At 48.8% G+C, this 19498-nt stretch overlaps 1 protein-coding gene across 5 annotated transcripts; it reads left to right on the forward strand.

The window, feature by feature from the left end:
* Positions 1 to 72: 72 nt before the first annotated feature.
* ITGA10 (integrin subunit alpha 10) lies at positions 73 to 18023 on the forward strand. Of its 5 annotated transcripts, none has more exons than XM_047784807.1 (30): positions 73 to 890; positions 2374 to 2485; positions 2685 to 2794; positions 3007 to 3098; positions 3324 to 3438; positions 4142 to 4269; positions 4443 to 4591; positions 5571 to 5721; positions 5921 to 6086; positions 6223 to 6296; positions 6538 to 6682; positions 6885 to 7033; positions 7256 to 7399; positions 7533 to 7736; positions 8045 to 8175; positions 8811 to 8977; positions 9074 to 9216; positions 9762 to 9875; positions 10068 to 10153; positions 10263 to 10404; positions 10577 to 10669; positions 10820 to 10896; positions 11073 to 11162; positions 11601 to 11685; positions 11859 to 11972; positions 12471 to 12551; positions 12703 to 12816; positions 14617 to 14712; positions 15231 to 15344; positions 15622 to 18023. In XM_047784807.1, exons 1-30 carry the CDS (start codon positions 839 to 841, stop codon positions 15685 to 15687), a joined length of 3504 nt encoding a protein of 1167 aa, XP_047640763.1. In that variant the 5' UTR covers positions 73 to 838; the 3' UTR covers positions 15688 to 18023. The 5 variants fall into 5 exon arrangements, 2 of the variants coding, with proteins under 2 accessions (XP_047640763.1, XP_047640764.1); XM_047784808.1 differs by having other exon boundaries at positions 7536 to 7736; XR_007135529.1 differs by lacking the exons at positions 11601 to 11685; positions 14617 to 14712; positions 15231 to 15344; positions 15622 to 18023 and having other exon boundaries at positions 12703 to 12815.
* The last annotated feature ends 1475 nt before the right edge of the window (positions 18024 to 19498 follow it).

Genomic DNA, 19498 nt, shown 5'->3' on the forward strand with positions numbered 1-19498 from the left:
TGGTCTGGTCCCGTGTGTTCTGATCATCTGAGGCCCCTGTTGCTGTCACTATGGTTTGGGTTTTCCATGGGATTAGCCACTGGCATCATTATCTACAGACTTTCATTGAGCACTTGCATATGCAGGGCATAATACTAAGTGGTAGAGATAAGAAAAGTTAAGAGGCTCTATGGTCTCAGCTTCAGAAGTTTATAGCCTAGTTGAGATGGGGGGGAGGGTCTAATGTTAAAGTAATTATACTGGTATCACAAAGCATACCCCATACCAATTCATGGTTTAGAATTCCTCCAAAAACTATAATGCCATGAGACAACATAGGCTATGAGTCACAAGCAGAACTAAGTGGAGTGGGGGTGGTAAATCTTGGTTTGTGGGCAGGCTGTGTTCTTCACATGTTGGGACCCCTGAGTAGATGGGGAAATTCTATCATTGTTGTTAGCTCTTTCATTTTCCATATCCCAGGTTGGGGTAAATAAGGTTAGGAGGTAAAATGAATCTCTCTCCCAAACATACCTTCTATTTCAAACTTGAGGAAAGCATTATTGCCTGACAACAACGAAGGATTAAAGAAAAGGAAGACAAAGTCAATAATTGTGTTCTTTGGATACTGAGATGAGGCCTCCAGGGGGCAGCACCAAGGCAGAGAAATACACTAAGATCACTCAGTCCTCCTTGGTCTGGGGCTCCACAGTTCCCCACCATTACTCCTCCCATTCCTTCCAACTTTATTTTTAGCTGCCAGTGGGAGGGGGCAGGATGGGAGGGAAAGTAAAGAAAACAGAGAAGGAGAGGGACAGAGGCATAGAGGACTTCTCACACGGACAGAGAGCATCCAGGCATGGAGTTCCCCCTCATCCCTCACCTGTTCTTGCCCCTGGTGTTCCTGACAGGTGAGGGAAGTTAATTTCTTGGTTTCTGGTGGCAATAGAAGATATGTGGACTATTTAGCATTGGGACCTTTATGGTTAAAATTCTTTGGGAGTTAGGTTGAGAGGTTAATTGTTTCTACATTTCGTGTGTGTCTGTGTGCATGAGCATGCACATATGACTGCCTGGCAGGGGCTGAAGCTGACCAGTCCCTAGTGTAATATTTGTGTCCAGTTATCTAAAACTTTGTCCTAAGCCTTGGATGACTGGCGGGACCAAAAAGAAACATGATGTGACCTTCCACGTGGCTAGTCTGATTACTGTTATCCCCCTTACTACTTTTCCCTACCCTTAGTGGACTGTGGAGCCTGAGGCGTAACTGACTAACTGTGTGGTCAGAACTCTGGGTTTATCTAACCAATGAGCTACAGTTCCCGGTCATACAGCCCTGCCAGTTTCCTGGATGCAAAAAGGCTCACACACGAAACACCTTTCTGAAAATGAGTATAGTTTGAGACAGAGCTATAGCCATTGATGAAAGTGGTGGTGGGGTGGCCTGAGAGGGTTGCTGGAAAAGCAGGAGCAAGACACAGCCAGGGAAAGAACCATGGGAGGGACAAGAGGCCTGGAATTTTTCCTCATCAGTACCCTGTAATCTTTGTTTCCTAAAATACCAGCTCTGATTTTAAAGGGGGTTGAGAGGGAAGAATCAGCCAGGATATGATGTGTGTGTGTGTGTTTGGTGGGGGGTGGGTGGGGGTGGTCTTTAGAATCAGCCGAGAATTACGGAAGAAATGCAGGTAGGCAGGGGGCAGTTGGGAGGGGGATGAGTTAGAAAGGAAGCAGATGATGAGAAACTTTGGGGTGATGGAACTCTTGGAAAAGTTGGATGGCAAACTATGTGTGTAGGCAGGCAAGTGGCTCCACCCAGTTAATTACCAGTGAGGTTTCCAGGGCTGGAATCAACCAGAGACCTAGACACTGGAGAAAGAGAGTGTAACAATGAAATCTGGAGTCAAGAAGACACAGGAAGAGAAGGAGAGATCCAGGTGTGCTGTGGTTCCTAACCTATTATTCTCCCTATGATCCTGGGTTTGGGGAGAATTTGGAAGGGATGTTTTTCTAGGGCTGCAGAAAGGCCTTCTCTTTCGACACTCACAACTCAGAGAGGAGGATGTGTAGGAGGAATGATGTAGAACAGAGGAAACTGACCCTTCCAGACATGTCTGTAAATGAGATTTCAGGGATAGGAATGGAAATACAGCTGTGCAACAGCATGGCAGAGGGCCACAGGTTAGATATCTGGACCCAAACACAGGAAGCAAATCATCCTTGCTTGGAGCTCTGAGTATATGACATTGACAGAGGCCAGGGCAGCTTATGAGTAAGAAGAAAGGAGATAGACTGGGATCAAAACTTTCCCTTCACGGCTTCTCTCTGGTTGTACCTTCTGGCTTCTCTCTGGTCTCTGACTTTCCTGCTAACATCATGATTCTGGCCCCCCAGGTCTCTGCTCCCCCTTTAATCTGGACGTGCATCACCCACGCCTATTTCCAGGGCCACCCGAGGCTGAATTTGGATATAGTGTCTTACAACATGTTGGGAGTGGACAGCGATGGTGAGGAGGAATCCGGAGGGCCGTGGGATTGGGACTGTGATAGAGCTATTAAAGGGGAGGCAAGGTAGATAGAAATATAAATTCATCTGGTCCTTTGGAAGTGGCTGGGGCTCTAGACTTGCCATCCCCGTGCCCTTTCCCTCTGGCCTATCTCAAGTGTCATATTCACGCTGTGCTTGTATTCATGCCTTCCTCCCAGGATGCTGGTCGGTGCCCCCTGGGATGGGCCTTCAGGTGATAGAAGGGGAGATGTTTACCGCTGCCCCATAGGGGGCTCCCGCAATGCCGCATGTGCCAAGGGCCACTTGGGTAAGAAGATTCTTCACTCTTCCACTCATACCCCTAACTTTAACATACCAGTAGCTTTGACCCCTTACACCTCACTTCTTCATCTCCATATCTCAGTTGCTCCCCATTCCTGACTCGATCCTGATTTTATCCTCTTCCAAAATGACCCTGTACTCTCAATCACCCCATCTGTGACTTTGTGATCTCATTCTCTTCCGCTCCCCTCCAACCAGGCGACTATCCACTGGGAAATTCATCTCGTCCTGCTGTGAATATGCACCTGGGAATGTCTCTGCTAGAGACAGATGGTGATGGGGGATTCATGGTAAGCTAAGGAAAGGGTGATGGTGGGGTCTCTGAAGGTTCATGGTAGAGTGGCGGGTAGTATGGTAAGGGAAATTGGTCTATGTGGAGGGATCAAGGATTAAAACCCCTAGAAAGTAAGGAAGAGAATCTTGGGGAGTGGTCTCAATGCCTCCTTTGACTAGGAGCATGTTTTGAGGGTGCCCTCCCAAGCCAGAGAGTAACTGTTTCCCCCACCCATCCCCAGGCTTGTGCTCCTCTCTGGTCTCGTGCTTGCGGCTCCTCTGTCTTCAGTTCTGGGATATGTGCTCGTGTAGATGCCTCATTCCAGCTCCAGGGAAGCCTGGCACCCACTGCACAACGTGAGCCAGGAGAAGGGCCCTGAGGACTCAGTCCCCAGAATGGGGTGCAGGGTGGGAAAAAGATGGGGCCACAGGGTATGATGCTTGACAGGGCTCTACATGGCTATCCTCAGTGCTGTTAATGTGCCTGCAAAAGTTCCATGTTTCCTAGCAGATTAGAATTCAGCCGCTTTACTGGAGCATCAAAACTCCGACTAATTTAACCAACTTCAAAAATTCAACTTTTGCTCTATCCCTTCATACCCTATTTCTTGGCTATAGACTTCACCTCACCATTTTCTGGTGTATCATCTATTTTTATACCTCCATCTCCTTTCGTTTAAAGTATTTTCCACCCAAATGCTTTCCTTTATATTCTCCTCTCCTCAAACATCTCCAGTCTTCATTATTTTCTCAGTTGCTGCCTCCTGTAATTCCCCACCATCAGAACTGACCCTCTGCTGTTCTCCCACAACATAAAGTGGTGCTCTTTCTACTAGCACTTAATTCCTTCCTCTTTGTTTTGTAGTCAACTCTGGGTATCCTATCTTCTCTCTTACTCATTTTGTATTGACCCAGGACTTGGCACACTCTCTTCCTTGTCTATTAGAAGTGCCTAATAAGTATTTGAATTAAATGTGCCCTCCTCTGACCTCTTCTCGTGTTGCCCCCATGCCCATTATCCTCCACCCCTCTGTTCCCCTCCCCATACCCCTCCTCCTAGGCTGCCCCACATACATGGATGTTGTCATTGTCTTGGATGGCTCCAACAGCATCTACCCCTGGTCTGAAGTTCAGACCTTCCTACGAAGACTGGTAGGGAGGTTGTTTATTGACCCGGAGCAGATACAGGTAAGAGAAGGCAATAGGATGGGCTTGGATGGGGAGAGACAGGGAGAAAGGAGATGAATGTGGGTGCATGTTCAGTAGTCTCCAGGTGCCCATCTCCCTTCCCTCACACACTTTCTTATCCTACCCCCCGCCCCCATACACACACTCCTTTAGAGCGCACACTTTATTCTCAGGTGGGCCTGGTACAGTATGGGGAGAGCTCTGTACATGAGTGGTCCCTGGGAGATTTCCGAACCAAGGAAGAAGTGGTGAGAGCAGCAAGGAACCTGAGCCGGCGGGAGGGACGAGAAACAAAGACTGCTCAAGCAATAATGATGGCCTGGTGAGGCACTGGGAAGGGGGTGTGGGAAGCCAGAAGGGCTAGGGGAGGGTTTGGAGTGCGGTGTGTACATCCTAAGATGTCTTGGAGGCTTATCTTTGTGTGCATACTAATGGTAGGTGAGAGAAGGCTAAATTGTCTGTCATTGCATTTCTACAAAGTGTCTATGTCTTTGTCACTCCATGTTTCTGCTTTATTTATCTTTGCAGACAGAATTCTCTGTCTCTATACCTCCACTCCCACTTTGATCTTGGCCCTCAGGTTTTCCACCATTCATGTCCTAGCCCATTTTCCAGACGTGACAAAACTCATCTCTGAAAGACTCCCCTGACTTGATTATTTTCCTTTATTCCAATTCCTTTAATATTTGTCCCCCCAGGGAGTTCCCATTGTGGCTCAGTGGGTTATGAACCTGACTAGTATCCATGAGGATGCGGGTTCCATCCATGGCCTCACTCAGTAGGTTAAGGATCCAGCGTGGCCATGAGCTGTGGTGTAGGTCACAGATGCAGCTCGGATCTGGCGTTGCTGTGGTTGTGGTGTAGGCCAGCAGCTACAGCTATGATTCAACCTCTAGCCTGGGAACCTCCATAATGCTACAGGTGCTGCCCTAAAAAAAAAAAAACAAAAAACAAAAAAAACAACAACAACCAAAAAACTCCTCTTCCCAAGTATACAGTTATTTTAGGAATGAATCTATGAATGAATGGATTTTATCCTTATTTGCATTGATGATATGATGATGATGCTCTTTATGTTCTATGACATACAGACATTTGAGTGCTTACTGTGTGCCAGTCTCTATGCTAGACAGTTGGGGAGATGGGCTAAGAGGCAAGAAGCCTGATCTCGGTGAACTTCTGATAGTGTTAAGTGCGGGTGTGTGTGTGTGTGTGTGTGTGTGTGTGTGTGTGTGTGTGTCTCTCTCTGAATCTATCTGCATATATCTGATCACACTTCACTCTTTTCTCTCTCTTCTCAGCACAGAAGGATTCAGTCAGTCCCATGGGGGCCGACCTGAGGCTGCCAGGCTACTGGTGGTTGTCACTGATGGAGAGTCACATGATGGCGAGGAGCTTCCTGAGGCATTAAAGGCCTGTGAGGCTGGAAGAGTGACACGCTATGGGATTGCAGTGAGAATCAAATCTGGATCTGGAGGGAAGGAAGGGGTTGAGGATGGTGACATTGAGGACTGAGAACATAAGGAAAATGGGGATTAACCATTTCCCGGACATCAGCCATTGTTCCCTTTCTTCTTCTTTGTGTTCTGTACCAGCTCTAACATCTCAGTTCAAATAGGTAATAGACCCTACCTTGATCTCCTGACCCCAGGTCCTTGGTCACTATCTCCGGCGGCAGCGAGACCCCAGCTCTTTCCTCCAGGAAATCAGAGCTATTGCCAGTGATCCAGATGAGAGATTCTTCTTCAATGTCACAGATGAAGCTGCACTCACTGACATTGTGGATGCATTAGGGGACCGGATTTTTGGCCTTGAGGGTAATGATTACCCCAGAGAAATGGAGGGCAGGGCAATGGGAGTTTTGGAGTATAGGTGGGGTTTTGGAGTAAGTTCAATAGACCAAAAGGGGAACTGTTTTCTCTTATATTGTCTTCATATCTTCTTGTCCTCAAGGATCCCATGGAGAAAATGAAAGCTCCTTTGGGCTGGAAATGTCTCAGATTGGTTTCTCTACTCATCGGCTCAAGGTTGGATAGACTCTGACCTCTCCATGACCCCTCTCAACATCTGGACTCCTTCCAACCTCTAACTCAGACAACTTCTACCCCAGGCTCTTCTAGATTCCTCCTTTAACAATGTCCATGCTGACCTTCCCCACCCTTTCTAACTGACCCCAGCATGCCCTCAGCGACCCTCTCACTCCTGGACAGGTTTTTCTTCTTATTCCCCACTGTCTCTTCAGCGACCCCATCTGGTTCTGCCCCACAGGATGGGATTCTCTTTGGGATGGTGGGGGCTTATGACTGGGGGGGCTCAGTGTTATGGCTTGAAGAAGGTCACCGCCTCTTCCCACCACGGACAGCCCTGGAAGATGAGTTCCCCCCTGCATTGCAGAACCATGCAGCCTACCTGGGTGAGTAGCAGAGAACTGCAAAAGATTAGAGAGGGGTGGGCTGTGCTTCCTCAGTGGGGGGTTATAAAGTCCTCTTAAGTCGTGCAGTTTCCACACATCTCCTGCTACTTTCCTTGGGACCCCCTGCTATGCTTTTAGGGAGCCCTCATACTCTATCCCCATTTTCTTTCCATTGCACTTCTGATTCCTTGCCCATTTCTAGGTTACTCTGTTTCCTCTATGCTTTTGCGGGGTGGACGCCGCCTCTTTCTCTCGGGGGCTCCTCGGTTCAGACATCGAGGAAAGGTCATCGCCTTCCAGCTTAAGAAAAATGGGGCTGTGAGGGTTGCCCAGAGCCTCCAGGGGGAGCAGGTAAGGCATCCAAGGGAGGGTGGGGGGCCCCTTAGATCCTGAGGGACCTCCAGGCTGTGGGGGAAGAGAGCGGAGGGTCGAGAGGGGGACCTGCAAAATCTGTTGAATTCTGGTTGGCAGAGTCAGTCGGGGGTGTGAGGACCAGATTGGCAGGTGCTTCCTGCTTGTCCATAATCTTCCCTTCCTTTTCCTCTGGTGTCACCGCTCCCCACCACTCCCCAGATTGGCTCATACTTTGGCAGTGAGCTCTGCCCATTGGATACGGATGGGGATGGGCCAACTGATGTCTTACTTGTGGCTGCTCCCATGTTCCTGGGGCCCCAGAACAAGGAGACAGGACGTGTTTATGTGTATCTGGTGGGCCAGGTGAGACTTGGTGGGATCCCCTAGAACGTGTTTGAGGGTGTGGAGGGAGGCAGGGGAGATATACACATTGGAGGGCTGACTGAGAGGTTGGCAGTATCAAGTCAGCATCTTCCATCTTCCTCGCCTCCACCAGCAGTCCTTGCTGACACTCCAGGGAACACTTCAGCCAGAACCCCCCCAGGATTCTCGGTTTGGCTTTGCCATGGGTGCCCTTCCTGATCTGAATCAAGATGGTTTTGCTGATGTGGCTGTGGGGGCGCCCCTGGAGGATGGGCACCGTGGAGCGCTGTACCTCTATCATGGGACCCAGAGTGGAGTCAGGCCCCATCCTGCACAGGTCAGGAGTGCCAAGATAAAGCAGGGCCACGGTGGGAAGAAGGGGAAGGGACATGCACTCTCTGCTTACCGTTGCTCCCCTGGGCTTGAGACCCAAACTGAACAAGTGCTTTTTTTTTTTTTTAATCAGTTGTCAAAAAGGTGAGGTGGTGGGGTAGGAAACATGTTGCTGTACTAAGGACACCTGAACGACGTGGGCTAGTTGCTGTTCCTCCTCATGCCTGAGGGGAGAATGGGAAAGAGCCAGGCAAGAAGCCTGGGAAACCAGGTGTGTGAGTCCCAGCTCAGTCTCTCCTCTCTCCCTCTCAGCGGATTGCTGCTGTCTCCATGCCACAGGCCCTCAGCTACTTTGGCCGAAGTGTGGATGGCCGGCTAGATCTGGATGGAGATGACCTGGTAGATGTGGCTGTGGGTGCCCAAGGGGCAGCCATCCTACTCAGGTGAGCAGTCCCAGCTCAGGTAGCAGTGGAGAGCATTGAAGAGTGTCAAAAGCAAGGGCTTTGGAATAACAAACTTAGATTTGGATTTCTTCTTCTTCTTCTTTTTTTTTTTTCTTTTTGTCTTTTTAGGGCCACCCCTGAGGCATATGGAGGTTCCCAGGCTAGGGGTCGAATCGGAGCTGCAGCTGCCAGCCTACACCACGGCCACAGCAATGCAGGATCCAAACCATGTCTACAGCCTACACCACAGCTCACAGCAACACAGGATCCATGGATACTAGTTGGGTTCATTACCACTGAGGCACAATGGGAACTCCAGATTTGGATTTCTTGATCAGTTTACTCTGTGCTTCCATTTCTTAGATTATGAAATGGGAATAATAATAGTACCTGCCTTATAGGCTTGCTGTGAGATAATCCATGTAAAGATCTTAACACAGTGCTTAGCACATGGCAGATACCTATTAAATGTCAACTGTTATCTTACTTCTGTCAGAAAGTTCAGGGGAGGGTGACCCATGTGTCACCTAGCCCCTTATTCTTTCCTTTGACCTCAGGGAGGCAAACACTGGGGATTGTCTTTCTCAAAGGGCTTTCCCCCCACTGGTAGAATTTCTTTCCCACCCTGTTCCCAGTTCCCGGCCCATTGTCCACCTGGACCCTTCACTGGATGTGACCCCGCCAGCCATCAGTGTGGTTCAGAGGGACTGTAGGCGGCGAGGCCAGGAGGCAGCCTGTCTATCTGCAGCCCTTTGCTTCCAAGTGACGTCCCGCACTCCTGGCCGCTGGGATCGCCGATTCCGTGAGTGACTGGAGGGCATCCTAGGCAGCTATCAGCCCCTTGCCTGCCCTGGTGTCTGGACCCCTCTCCACCCCCACTTTTTCCTGCCCCACGCAGATGTGCGGTTCATAGCATCCCTGGATGAGTGGACGGCTGGGGCACGAGCAGCATTTGATGGCTCTGGCCAAAGGCTGTCCCCTCGGCGGCTCCGGCTCAATGTGGGGAATGTCACTTGTGAGCAGCTGCACTTCCATGTGCTGGTGAGGAGGGGGCAGGAACTGCTTTGCATCAGGGCCTGGGAGGGAGTGGAAGGCTGAATCGGGGGAGAAATTTCTGGTGGATTGGCAAGAAAGCCACAGCCAGAAAAGTGAGAAAGTTCAGACTTTGGAGTCAGGCTGACCTGGGTTTGAATCCTAGCTCTTCCATTTACCACCTGTGAATTCTGGAAAGTCACATAACCTGCAAACCTCAGTTTCCTTGCCTGAAAAGGGAGGATGATAATAGTAGGAATTGTCTTAGAATTAAATGTATTAGTACTGAGGAAGTTCCCTCTGTGGCACTGTGGGTTAAGGATCTGGCATTGCTGAAGCTGCATGCACATGTTCCATCCCTGGCCCGGGAACTTCCACATGCCGCAGGTGCAGTCAAAAAAAGAGAAAAAGCAGTAGTATTGATAAACCCTTAGGGCAGTGCCCAGCACACAAAAAGCACTCAGGAAATGATCAGTATAATTAGCACATTCTGCCAGGGGCCTGGGTTATATCCCTAACCGTGGCTCCCCGTCATCCTTGATTCTTTCTCTCAGGATACATCAGATTACCTCCGGCCACTGGCCTTGACTGTGACCTTTGCTTTGGACAACACCACAAAGCCAGGGCCTGTGCTGGATGAGGGCTCACCCACCTCCATACAAAAGCTGGTCAGCAGTGGGGACTCCCCTGGGTCCCCACACAGCTCTTCTCAGTGAATTCAAGAGGAAGGGGAGGGAGGAGACATGAGATCACAGTGAAACCTGCCCTGGGCACCCACGCTTCTCTTTTCACTTTTCCACCAATTCTATTCCTTTCTCCTTGCCTTCCTCTCAGCCCTCAGCCTCATCTCTCTCCTCTAGGTCCCCTTCTCGAAGGATTGTGGCCCTGACAATGAATGTGTCACTGATCTGGTACTTCGAGCTAATATGGACATCAGAGGCTCCAGGTGGGGTGGATATGAACTGGCCAAACCAGGGTGACCTGAGACAGACCAGGAAAACAGAAGGCTCTGTCACCCTTTCAACTCTGGGCTCTCCTTTATCCACCACTCCTAGGAAGGACCCGTTCATGGTTCGAGGTAGTCGGCGGAAGGTGCTGGTGTCAGCAACTCTGGAGAACAGGAAGGAAAATGCCTACAACACTAGCCTGAGTCTCAGCTTCTCCAGAAACCTCCACTTGTCCAGTTTGACTCCTCAGGTGCCCTTGGGGGAGGGAATTGGGAGGAGTCAGGGAGGGAGGAAGAAGGAGATTGGGGTGTTGGCTGTGAGGGGCTCTAGAGAAAGGCTGTGTTTAGAGGCTGTGGGCAGGAGAGTAGTTGTAGGCCCAGCTCTGGCCTCCACTCCCATCACTGCCACTCCTCTGCTTTCAGCGGGATAGCCAGGTGAAGGTGGAATGCACGGCCCCTTCCCCTCATGCCCAGCTCTGCAGTGTGGGCCATCCTGTCTTTCAGACGGGAGCCAAGGTGAGTTGGGGCCCACGATGAGAAAAGAGAGCAAGGGCTGGAATCTGTGGGGCCTGGGAGTTTAGGGAAGGGGGCACACAAGGGCTCCTATTCCTCTGTAGTTGCCCCATGAAGAGACATCTACCATGACCCCATGTCCATTGCCCCCAGGTGACCTTTCTGCTGGAGTTTGAGTTTAGCTGCTCCTTTCTCCTGAGCCAGGTCCTGGTGAGGCTGACTGCCACCAGGTGAGAGCAATGGGAATTTCCTCCCAGCCCTCTCCTGTTGGGTCTTGGTGGTGGTGGTGGTGGTGGTGGTGGTGGTGGGTGGTGGGTGAGGGGGTGGAAACAGCATGATTCCTTTACTCCAGAAAGGGGTGTCTGAAACAGGGCTGGGATGTAAGCCTCTCTCCCTGACCCTACAGCGATAGCCTGGAGAGAAATGGAACACTTCAAGATAACATAGCCCAGACCTCAGCCTATATCCAATATGAACCTCAACTCCTATTCTCTAGGTATGGCTCAGCTCCTCACTGGGACCCCATTCTGAGCCGAGACGCATACTCTCTTTCCCCTCTTACCCTCCATGTGCTTCAGGGTTCCCAAACACCAAACCCTTGTGGCTGCTCCGTCTTTTTGCCCTCAGTCCAACTCACGCTGAAACTTCTCTTTTAAGCATCTTCGTTTCCTAGGCATAGGTGTACCTATACATCCTCAATGTAGGGCTTTTTGGACCCTGGGGATTAGAGCTGGGGTGAGGGGATATGGGATGTGGCCACAAAGTTTATACCAAGTCCATGCCATGCCTCATTTCTATCTTTTCTATGTACCCTCATCTCTTTATCCATGTGCTGGCGCTTCCTTCCCTGAATCCATGTCTATGTGCTGATGATGTGCCCCTGTGTCTACATCATGGCTGTGACCGTGCACTTCTTGACTTGGTGTCCATGCAGTGAGTCCACTCTGCACCGCTATGAGGTTCACCCATATGGGACCCTCCCAGTGGGCCCTGGCCCGGAATTTAAAACCACTCTTAGGGTGAGAAGCTGGAAGGGCCTGGCATGAGTGGCAGGGGGAGTGGGGGGTGGGGGAGTCCTGGGAAAAGGATGGGAAGAGTCTTAGATTTCAGTGTTATGGAGGGTAAAGGGGAACAGATGAGGAAGGGTCTTTCTCTGTTTCTCACCTCTTCCCATCTCCAATCCTTCTTTTAGGTTCAGAACCTTGGCTGCTATGTGGTCAGTGGCCTCATCATCTCGGCCCTCCTTCCAGCCGTGGCCCATGGGGGCAATTACTTCCTGTCACTGTCTCAAGCCATCACAAACAATGTGAGTCTGGGCTAGGGCTGTATAGAACCCTGCCCCTTGATCTGGTGGACTCACCCAGCTCCCTATCTGCTGGGTCACTGCTCTCAGGGCTCCTTCCTCCTTGGGGGGCGGGGTTTTCTCTTACATATGAAGCTTCTTTGAAAAGAAGGAAAGAGACAAGCCAGGGAAGAACCACAAGAGGGTAGGTGGTATGCTCCTGCTCAGCCTGGATTGGCCGGCCTCTCACCATCAAGAAGATCCCTCAGGAGTCCTCATTGTGGCTCGGTGGGTTAAGAACCCAATTAGTATCCATGAGGATGTGGGTTTGATCCCTGGTCTCCCTCAGTGGGTTAAGAATCCAGTGTTGCCATGAGCTGTGTTGCAGACGTGGCTCAGATCTGGTGTCGCTGTGAGCCGTGGCTCCAGTTTGACCCCTAGCCTGAGAACTTCCATATGCTGCATGTGCAACCCTAAAAAGCAAAAAAAAGAGAAGTTCCCTCAAGTTGAATCTCCCTCTAGGCGAGCTGCACAGTGCAGAATTTGACTGAGCCTCCAGGGCCCCCTGTGCATCCAGAGGAGCTTCAGCACACAAGCAGGCTGGTATGAGTCACAAGTGGGTGAAGAAAGTGTCCAGGGCAAGGATGCAGGGGGGAGCAGTAGAGTTTGGAGCTTAGGATGGAGGGTGGAGCCTTGGGTGGGAGTAGGGGATCTTTCCACCCCAGGGTCCTGATCTGTCTCTCTCTTCTGCTAGAATGGGAGCAATACTCGGTGTCAGGTCGTGAGGTGCTACCTTGGGCGACTGGCAAAGGGGACTGAGATCTCTATTGGACTACTGAGGCTGGTTCACAATGAATTTTTCCGGAGGGTAAACTCTTCCTTTTTTACTACTCTCCCCTTCTGCTCCTATCTGGGACTTTCGCATAGGCTTTTCGGGTAGACAGACCTCTTTTCAAGTTCTAGCTTTGTCTCTTACTAGCAAAGTTGTTTCATTTCTCTAAGCTTCTTTCTCCTCATCTCTAAGATGGAGAAGAAAATACCTATGTCATGAGATTGTTGTAAAGAATAAATGAATAATGAGATGAACTCACTAGAAGTTCATCACTTACTATACTTGGATTTTCCTTCATTTATCATCTCTTAGTGCTATACCAATAATGAACATTTATAGGATACCTAAATTCAACTAACCCATCAAGTGCTTACCATATAAATAAAAGGCCCTCTATTAGGTAGACACTGAGGAGACTATCCCCAACATTTAGCACCATGCCTAACTCATTGTAGAGATTTAATACATTTTATGAAATGAATGAGTAATGAATAATGTTGATATTACATGCAAGGTATGCATGGAGGGTAGTGTGAAATGATATTGTATAGTTGAAAGATATCTAGATTATGAAAGTTCTTGAAAGCTAGGAAGATGAAATTGAACTTCATGTGATAGATAGAGTCAGTGTGAGGAGTTCCCGTTGTGACTCAGCGGTTAACAAACACGACTAATATCCACAAGGATGCAGGTTTGATCCCTTACCTCTCTCAATGGGTTAAGGATCTGGCGTTGCCATGAGCTGTGGTGTAGATTGCAAACATGGCTCAGATTCTGCATTGCTGTGGCTGTGGTGTAGGGCAGGCAGCTGTAGCTCTGACTCAACCCCTAGCCTGGGAATCTCCATAGGCTGTGGGTGAGGCCCAAAAAAGACCGAAAAAAAAAAAAAAAAAAAAAGTTCAGTGTGAATTCCTGAACAGGGAAATGACATCTCAATGACAACAGCTATTTAGGACTAGGGATTTATATTATGCTTTCCCTTGAACCAGCTACTTTAAATAACACAAGAGCCCTGGGATATAGGCATGTTTCAGGGAAGTTATTCTGAAAGACACCCAAGTCTGGTTCTTTCTTTCTTTTTTTTTTTTTTGTCTTTTTGTCTTTTTGCCTTTTCTAGGGCCGCTCCCGCAGCATATGGAGATTCCCAGGCTAGGGGTCGAATGGGAGCTGTAGCCACCGGCCTACGCCACAGCCACAGCAACGTAGGATCCTAGCCGTGTCTGCGACCTACACCACAGCTCACGGCAACACCAGATCCTTAACCCACTGAGCAAGGGCAGGGATTGAACCCGCAACCTCATGGTTCATAGTCGGATTCATTAACCACTGCGCCACAACGGGAACTCCTGGTTCTTTCTTTATCTCTCTTTGGTATCCTTTTTTCATTCATTTATTCATTCTTTTAACAAAGATTTATTGAGAAACTGTGCTAGGCACTAGGGACACATAAATTAGTAAGACACAACTCTTGACCTCAAGGATCTTATAGTTCAGTGGTGAAAGAAAGAGAAGCAAGCAGCATATTATAACCCGGTCCAGGGTGTGGGTTAGGAGGAAATACTCCCGCTTCCCAGAAGGGACAACCTCTAAACTTCAACCTAAAGGAAAGGCAGGCGTGAGCCAAAGAAAGAATGTGTTGACGGCATTTCAGGTGGAACAAGCAGAGTATGTGAAGGGCCAGAGGCTTTCCATCTATTACCCTTCCTCTCCTTCCCCATTGGTCTCAACCTTTTCTCCTCTGGTCTTGAGGATCCTAGAAGCTGTGCCTCTCAGCCTCATCTTTGCCGCTGGGGTTCTGAGAGCCGTAGCTCACTTTAAATGTCTTCCCATCCACAGGCCAAATTCAAGTCTCTGACAGTGGTCAGCACCTTCGAGCTGGGAACTGAGGAGGGCAGTGTCCTACAGCTGACGGAAGACTCCCGCTGGAGTGAGGTGAGGCTGGAGACTGAGTTTGAGAGCCAAGAAACTAGTGCAGGTTGGGGTGAGATAAGGGCATACTTCGAGCTCTGTCAGAACAGAAGTGTCTTCATGAGGCAGCGTTCAGGGAATCAGAAGTGACAAATCAAAATGATGGGGCCCTTGGAGCTCCATTGTGGCGCAGCAGAAACGAATCCAAGTCATATCCATGAGGTTGCAGGTTTGAATCCCGGGCCTTGATCAGTGGGTCGGGGATCTGGTGTTACCACGAGCTGTGGTGTAGGTTGCAGATGCGGCTCAGATCCCATGTTTCTGTGGCTGTGGTGTAGCTGCAGCTCCGATTTGACCCCTACCCTGGGAACTTCCATATGCCCTAAAAAGACAAAAAAAAAAAAAAAAAAAGAATGGTGGGGCCCACTGCCTCCATTCCTACTTTAGTTTCTTTCCTTTTATTCTTCTGTTTCAAGGCTGGCTTTTCTACAATGTGGGGTGCAAAAGAGTGCAAGTGAAAAACAGTTCTTCTCCCTATACAGAGCTTCCTGGAGGTGATTCAGTCCCGTCCCGTCCTCATCTCCCTGTGGATCCTGATTGGCAGTGTCCTGGGAGGGCTGCTCCTGCTTGCTCTCCTTGTCTTTTGCCTTTGGAAGGTAAGCACTGCTGTAGTTGGGAGCATGGGTTGTGGTGCCTATGAGTTAAGAGATCCTTGATTAGAGCAGGGAGAACTGGATTTGTGCTGTAGCTAAGCAGACAAGGGTATCATGCCCAGATCTCTTTCACTGTCCTCTACAAATGTTGAATTAAACTAAGCCAACTAAAATACATTTGAATCCCCTTTTGGAAGCAGAACAAAACTGAAGATTTCCGATACCTCTGAGGGCTGTTGGTAAGGTCATTTGGCGATGACTCTTATGTCTTCCCCTGCAGCTTGGCTTCTTTGCCCGTAAGAAAATCCCTGAAGAAGAAAAAAGAGAAGAGAAAGTGGAGCAATGAATGTAGAATAAAGCCTCAGAAAGTTCTCCCTGGCAGCTTCTCTGAAAGACTTGCATACGAGCAGAGGTTTGGGGGCTCAAATGGGACAAGAAGCCTCTGGACTATCTCTCCAGACCTGCAACCTGACTTGACTCTTGAGTTATGAGGATGCTGCTGGCAAGAGATGAGGCCTTACCTCAGACAAGAAGGGCTGGCACTAAAACCAGGAACACTCCCACCCTGTGCCTCCCTTCTCATGATCCGGGTTCCAGAGCCAACACTGGGGCCTTGGTGTAGAGCCCTTTTTTTCCTTATAACCAGGAACCAAGAATTTTTCGCCTAGGCCCTGACTTCATTCAGATTCCTTCTACATCCTCCCTGACAATTTGGAAAGATTAAGGGTTACCGTCCTCTGTTTCCCACCTCTCATCTTCCTGCCTTCTCCCCACTCCACAGGAGAAAGCTGACGTTGGCTTGAACGAAGTAAAGTCAACATCTGCTGCTTTCCTGTGGAGTCTGGTGATTCAGAGGGCCGGATGGGGAGAGTCAACAGGAAAAAAGGAGGGAGGAGGCAAAGCCACAAGACACATTCTGTACAATTCCAAGGGAACAGAGAAGCCTTTAGACAGGCAACTGCCATCCCCCTGAAACCTGAGATGTTCATGGTGCACTCGCCCGCCCTCAGGTGCTGGAGAAATGGAGCCGCGCAAGGATTTTCCCAACTCTGCAGCCTTCCCTGGGAGCGAGGCCAGGGCTGGGTGCCCGATTCTCTGGAGCCAGGGGCCCCCACGTGGCTAGAGCTGGAATAACAGAAAAAGACTGGCTACCCCAGGCAGTTCTCTCCTCTCTCAAGCCTCACACACTCCTGAACCCTCCTTGGAGCTGCCTTGTAGAAACTAGAGAGAAGGGAGAGGATTGCCTCTTCATGGTGGGAAACCCTTTCACTTTGCTAGATTTGGGAAGCAGCAGCCCCATGGGATCTGAACAAGTAGGGTTCGCATTAAGGAAGAAGCCGAAGTGGGTGGCAGGAGGTCTCTGGGAAGCAAGCCCTTATTTGATTGGCACTGGTTGTGTAGCACAAGTAGCTCCTAGAAAATGTTTCTGGGGCATCTCCAGTTATAACTTGTAGGGCTTCTCTGGTAGAATCAGTTTGCCAGTCCTTTCCTGATATGTACTGGAAATTCCCAAGTTGATTACTATCTCTGGATCACCCCACCCCCTGACTCCCATTTTTTTTGGTCATGGCCAGTAAAGAGAATTACATTCTCAACCACAAATGGGTAACTTATAGTAATTTGTAATCAAGACTTTGGATACCAAAGTCAGTTATTGGTTTCTAGAGGGCAGCTCTGACAGCCATTTGAAGAATCAGGACCCGTTTAGAGCTGAGAAGAGAGGGAGTCTGATTGGGCAGTTGATGAGCAGCCACAGGTCCTGTCCTCCAGGGCTATTCTTAAGATCTGGTCGCAGTGTTTACTTTGGCATGTCTCTGGACTTTTGCATATGTCGTCGTCTGTTTCCTAGCAGGGTGGACAGTATATTAGATGGCCAGAACAAATACAATTCAGTATCAAATGACTCCTGGCTCTATTTGAGTTCCCTGGGATATAGACTGGTCACAAACAGCAAGAGATGGAGTCTTGGTTCACCTGAAACCTTATGCAGTTGAGTCCCTGGAAGGCAAAGCTATGAAGTATTTGACATGTTTTCTGTGACTCTTCCACTGGAGATGTGCTTTAGCCTCCTTAAGTGAGCATAGAGTGTAAAATGTGTAGGTTTGGTAAGCATATAGGCCAAGATCGAAATCCCAGGTCTGCCATTTATGAGCTGTGTGACTTTGGGCAAGTCATAACTACACTGAGGCTGAGATAACAGTAAGAAGCTGTGTAGAGCAGTGGTTAAGAATGACGACAGGAGTTCTCGTCGTGGCTCAGCAGTTAGCGAACCTGACTAGCCTCTATGAAGATGAGGGTTCAATCCCTGGCCTCGCTCAATGGGTTAAGGATCCAGCGTTGTCATGAGCTGTGGTGTAGGTCGCAGATGCAGCTCGGATCTGGTGTTGCTGTGGCTGTGGTGTAGGCCAGTAGCTACAGCTCCGATTAGACCCATGGCCTGGGAACCTCCATATGCTGCAAGTATGGTCCTAAAAGACCAAAAGAAAAAAAAAAAAGATGAAGACATATTTGAGTTTAAATTGAAGCTGTATCACTTAAAACCTGTTTGATCTAGAACAGACTTAACTTCTCTAGGTCTTGGTTTTCTTGACTTTGAACTTATTAGGGTTGTGCAAACTCAAGGAGATAATTCAGGTAAAGTGAACATAGAATAGTCAATAAATGGTAACTATTGTAACAAAACTGTTTTGTTATAATCTACCTTTATGTACCCTGTGTTCTGGGGATTGGGAAGGTAAATTGAAGCACCAGATGGTGCTTCTGATCTGGTGACTTACTTACCTGCTCTTCACAGACCCTGAAGATTTGTTTCTTCTGTGTGTTATTTTCTTCTCCCACTAAATCTTATCCTGTGTCTCATCCCCTTTGAAACAAGCCTCATGCCCACTAAGGTGATAATTAAGTAACTAACTTAAGGTTCTAATGGTAGAACTCAAACCTAGGAGTTCCTCTTGTAGCTTAGCAGGTTAAGAACCTGACATAGTGTCTGTGAGGATGTGGGTTCGATCCCTGGCCTTGCCTAGTGGGTTAAGGATCCAGCATTGCTGCAAGCTGTAAGCTGTTGCATGGGTCACAGTTGCAGCTTGGATCCGGCATTGCTGTGGTTATGGTAGGCCTGCAGCTGCAGCTCCAATTCCCAGGACCTTCCACATGTCATAGGTGTGCCCTAAAGAGAAAGAAAGAAAAAGAAAGGAAGGAAGAAAATTTATTGAATTTCTTTAGACGCCTAGGATTCTTCTAGTGCCCTCGAGGAACATGTGTACTTAAGCAGTGGCCTTCTAGAGACCATGTCTCTGCCTCTATTACCTCACCCCGAGAATGGTGGCCTGTCTGGTCTGTTAGGCAGGGGCAACCATGCTGTGATAACCTGGTGAGTTATTTTGTGGCAGGAGGAGTCCATAGTGGCACTCAGTACACTTCATATAGGCCACTGTTTGAACAGACTTTATAGAACATATGGTTTCTGGAGTGGGGACTGAGGCCATGGTTATGTTGACATATTTATCCTCTGAATCCCCCCAGTCATGATTAAAAGAGCACCTTTAATATTTTTCTCCACTTTGAGATCCCTCTCCTCTCTATCCCTCAGCTCCAGAATGGGACTTTCTCTAACCCCAACCTGTTACCTGTTCAATAAGCCCGTTACCTGTTCCTTTGAAGCAGAGTCAATTTGAGAAGCAACTGTAGAAACAACAGGCTCTCCTGAGACATACAAGTGTTGCTTTCTTCTCATTGTTGCTCCTTTGTTCATTCACTCATCAGACATTACACTTAATATGTGCTAGGCAATGAGAATAGTATAAAATGTAACTCCTACCATCAAAGAGCCCAATCTAGAAGAGGAAGCAAACGTGTAAACAAATAATTGCAAATACAGAGACCTGGTTGCTAGACCACATAGCACTAAGTATTAGAAGCTTGTTGCACACAAGAGGCACACCTCTTTTTTTGGTGGGGGTTGCAGAATTTTAAGAGAAAACTTTACAGGAAAAAACAAAAACATTTGGCTTGAGGGGCCACCAAGTGTGAGAGGAGGCATGCCAGGGAGGATTATCACCTCAGGAAGGGAAGCATAGTAGATTGGAACAGCCTGAGCATTAGGCTATTTGTGAAAGGAGAGATGAGACTTGAGAAAGCAGGGTGCAGCTCCTGATGAT

This window comes from Phacochoerus africanus, chromosome 6 (assembly GCF_016906955.1).
Source record: "Phacochoerus africanus isolate WHEZ1 chromosome 6, ROS_Pafr_v1, whole genome shotgun sequence".
Taxonomy (NCBI): Eukaryota; Metazoa; Chordata; class Mammalia; order Artiodactyla; family Suidae; genus Phacochoerus; species Phacochoerus africanus.

Bases quoted from the DNA above. Each gene is read 5' to 3' on its own strand.
- ITGA10 (XM_047784807.1), top strand. From the start codon at position 839: ATGGAGTTCCCCCTCATCCCTCACCTGTTCTTGCCCCTGGTGTTCCTG. The intron at 3,439-4,141 runs GTGAGCCAGGAG...CCCTCCTCCTAG, and splicing joins CCTGGCACCCACTGCACAAC to GCTGCCCCACATACATGGAT. The intron at 15,345-15,621 runs GTAAGCACTGCT...CTTCCCCTGCAG, and splicing joins TTGTCTTTTGCCTTTGGAAG to CTTGGCTTCTTTGCCCGTAA.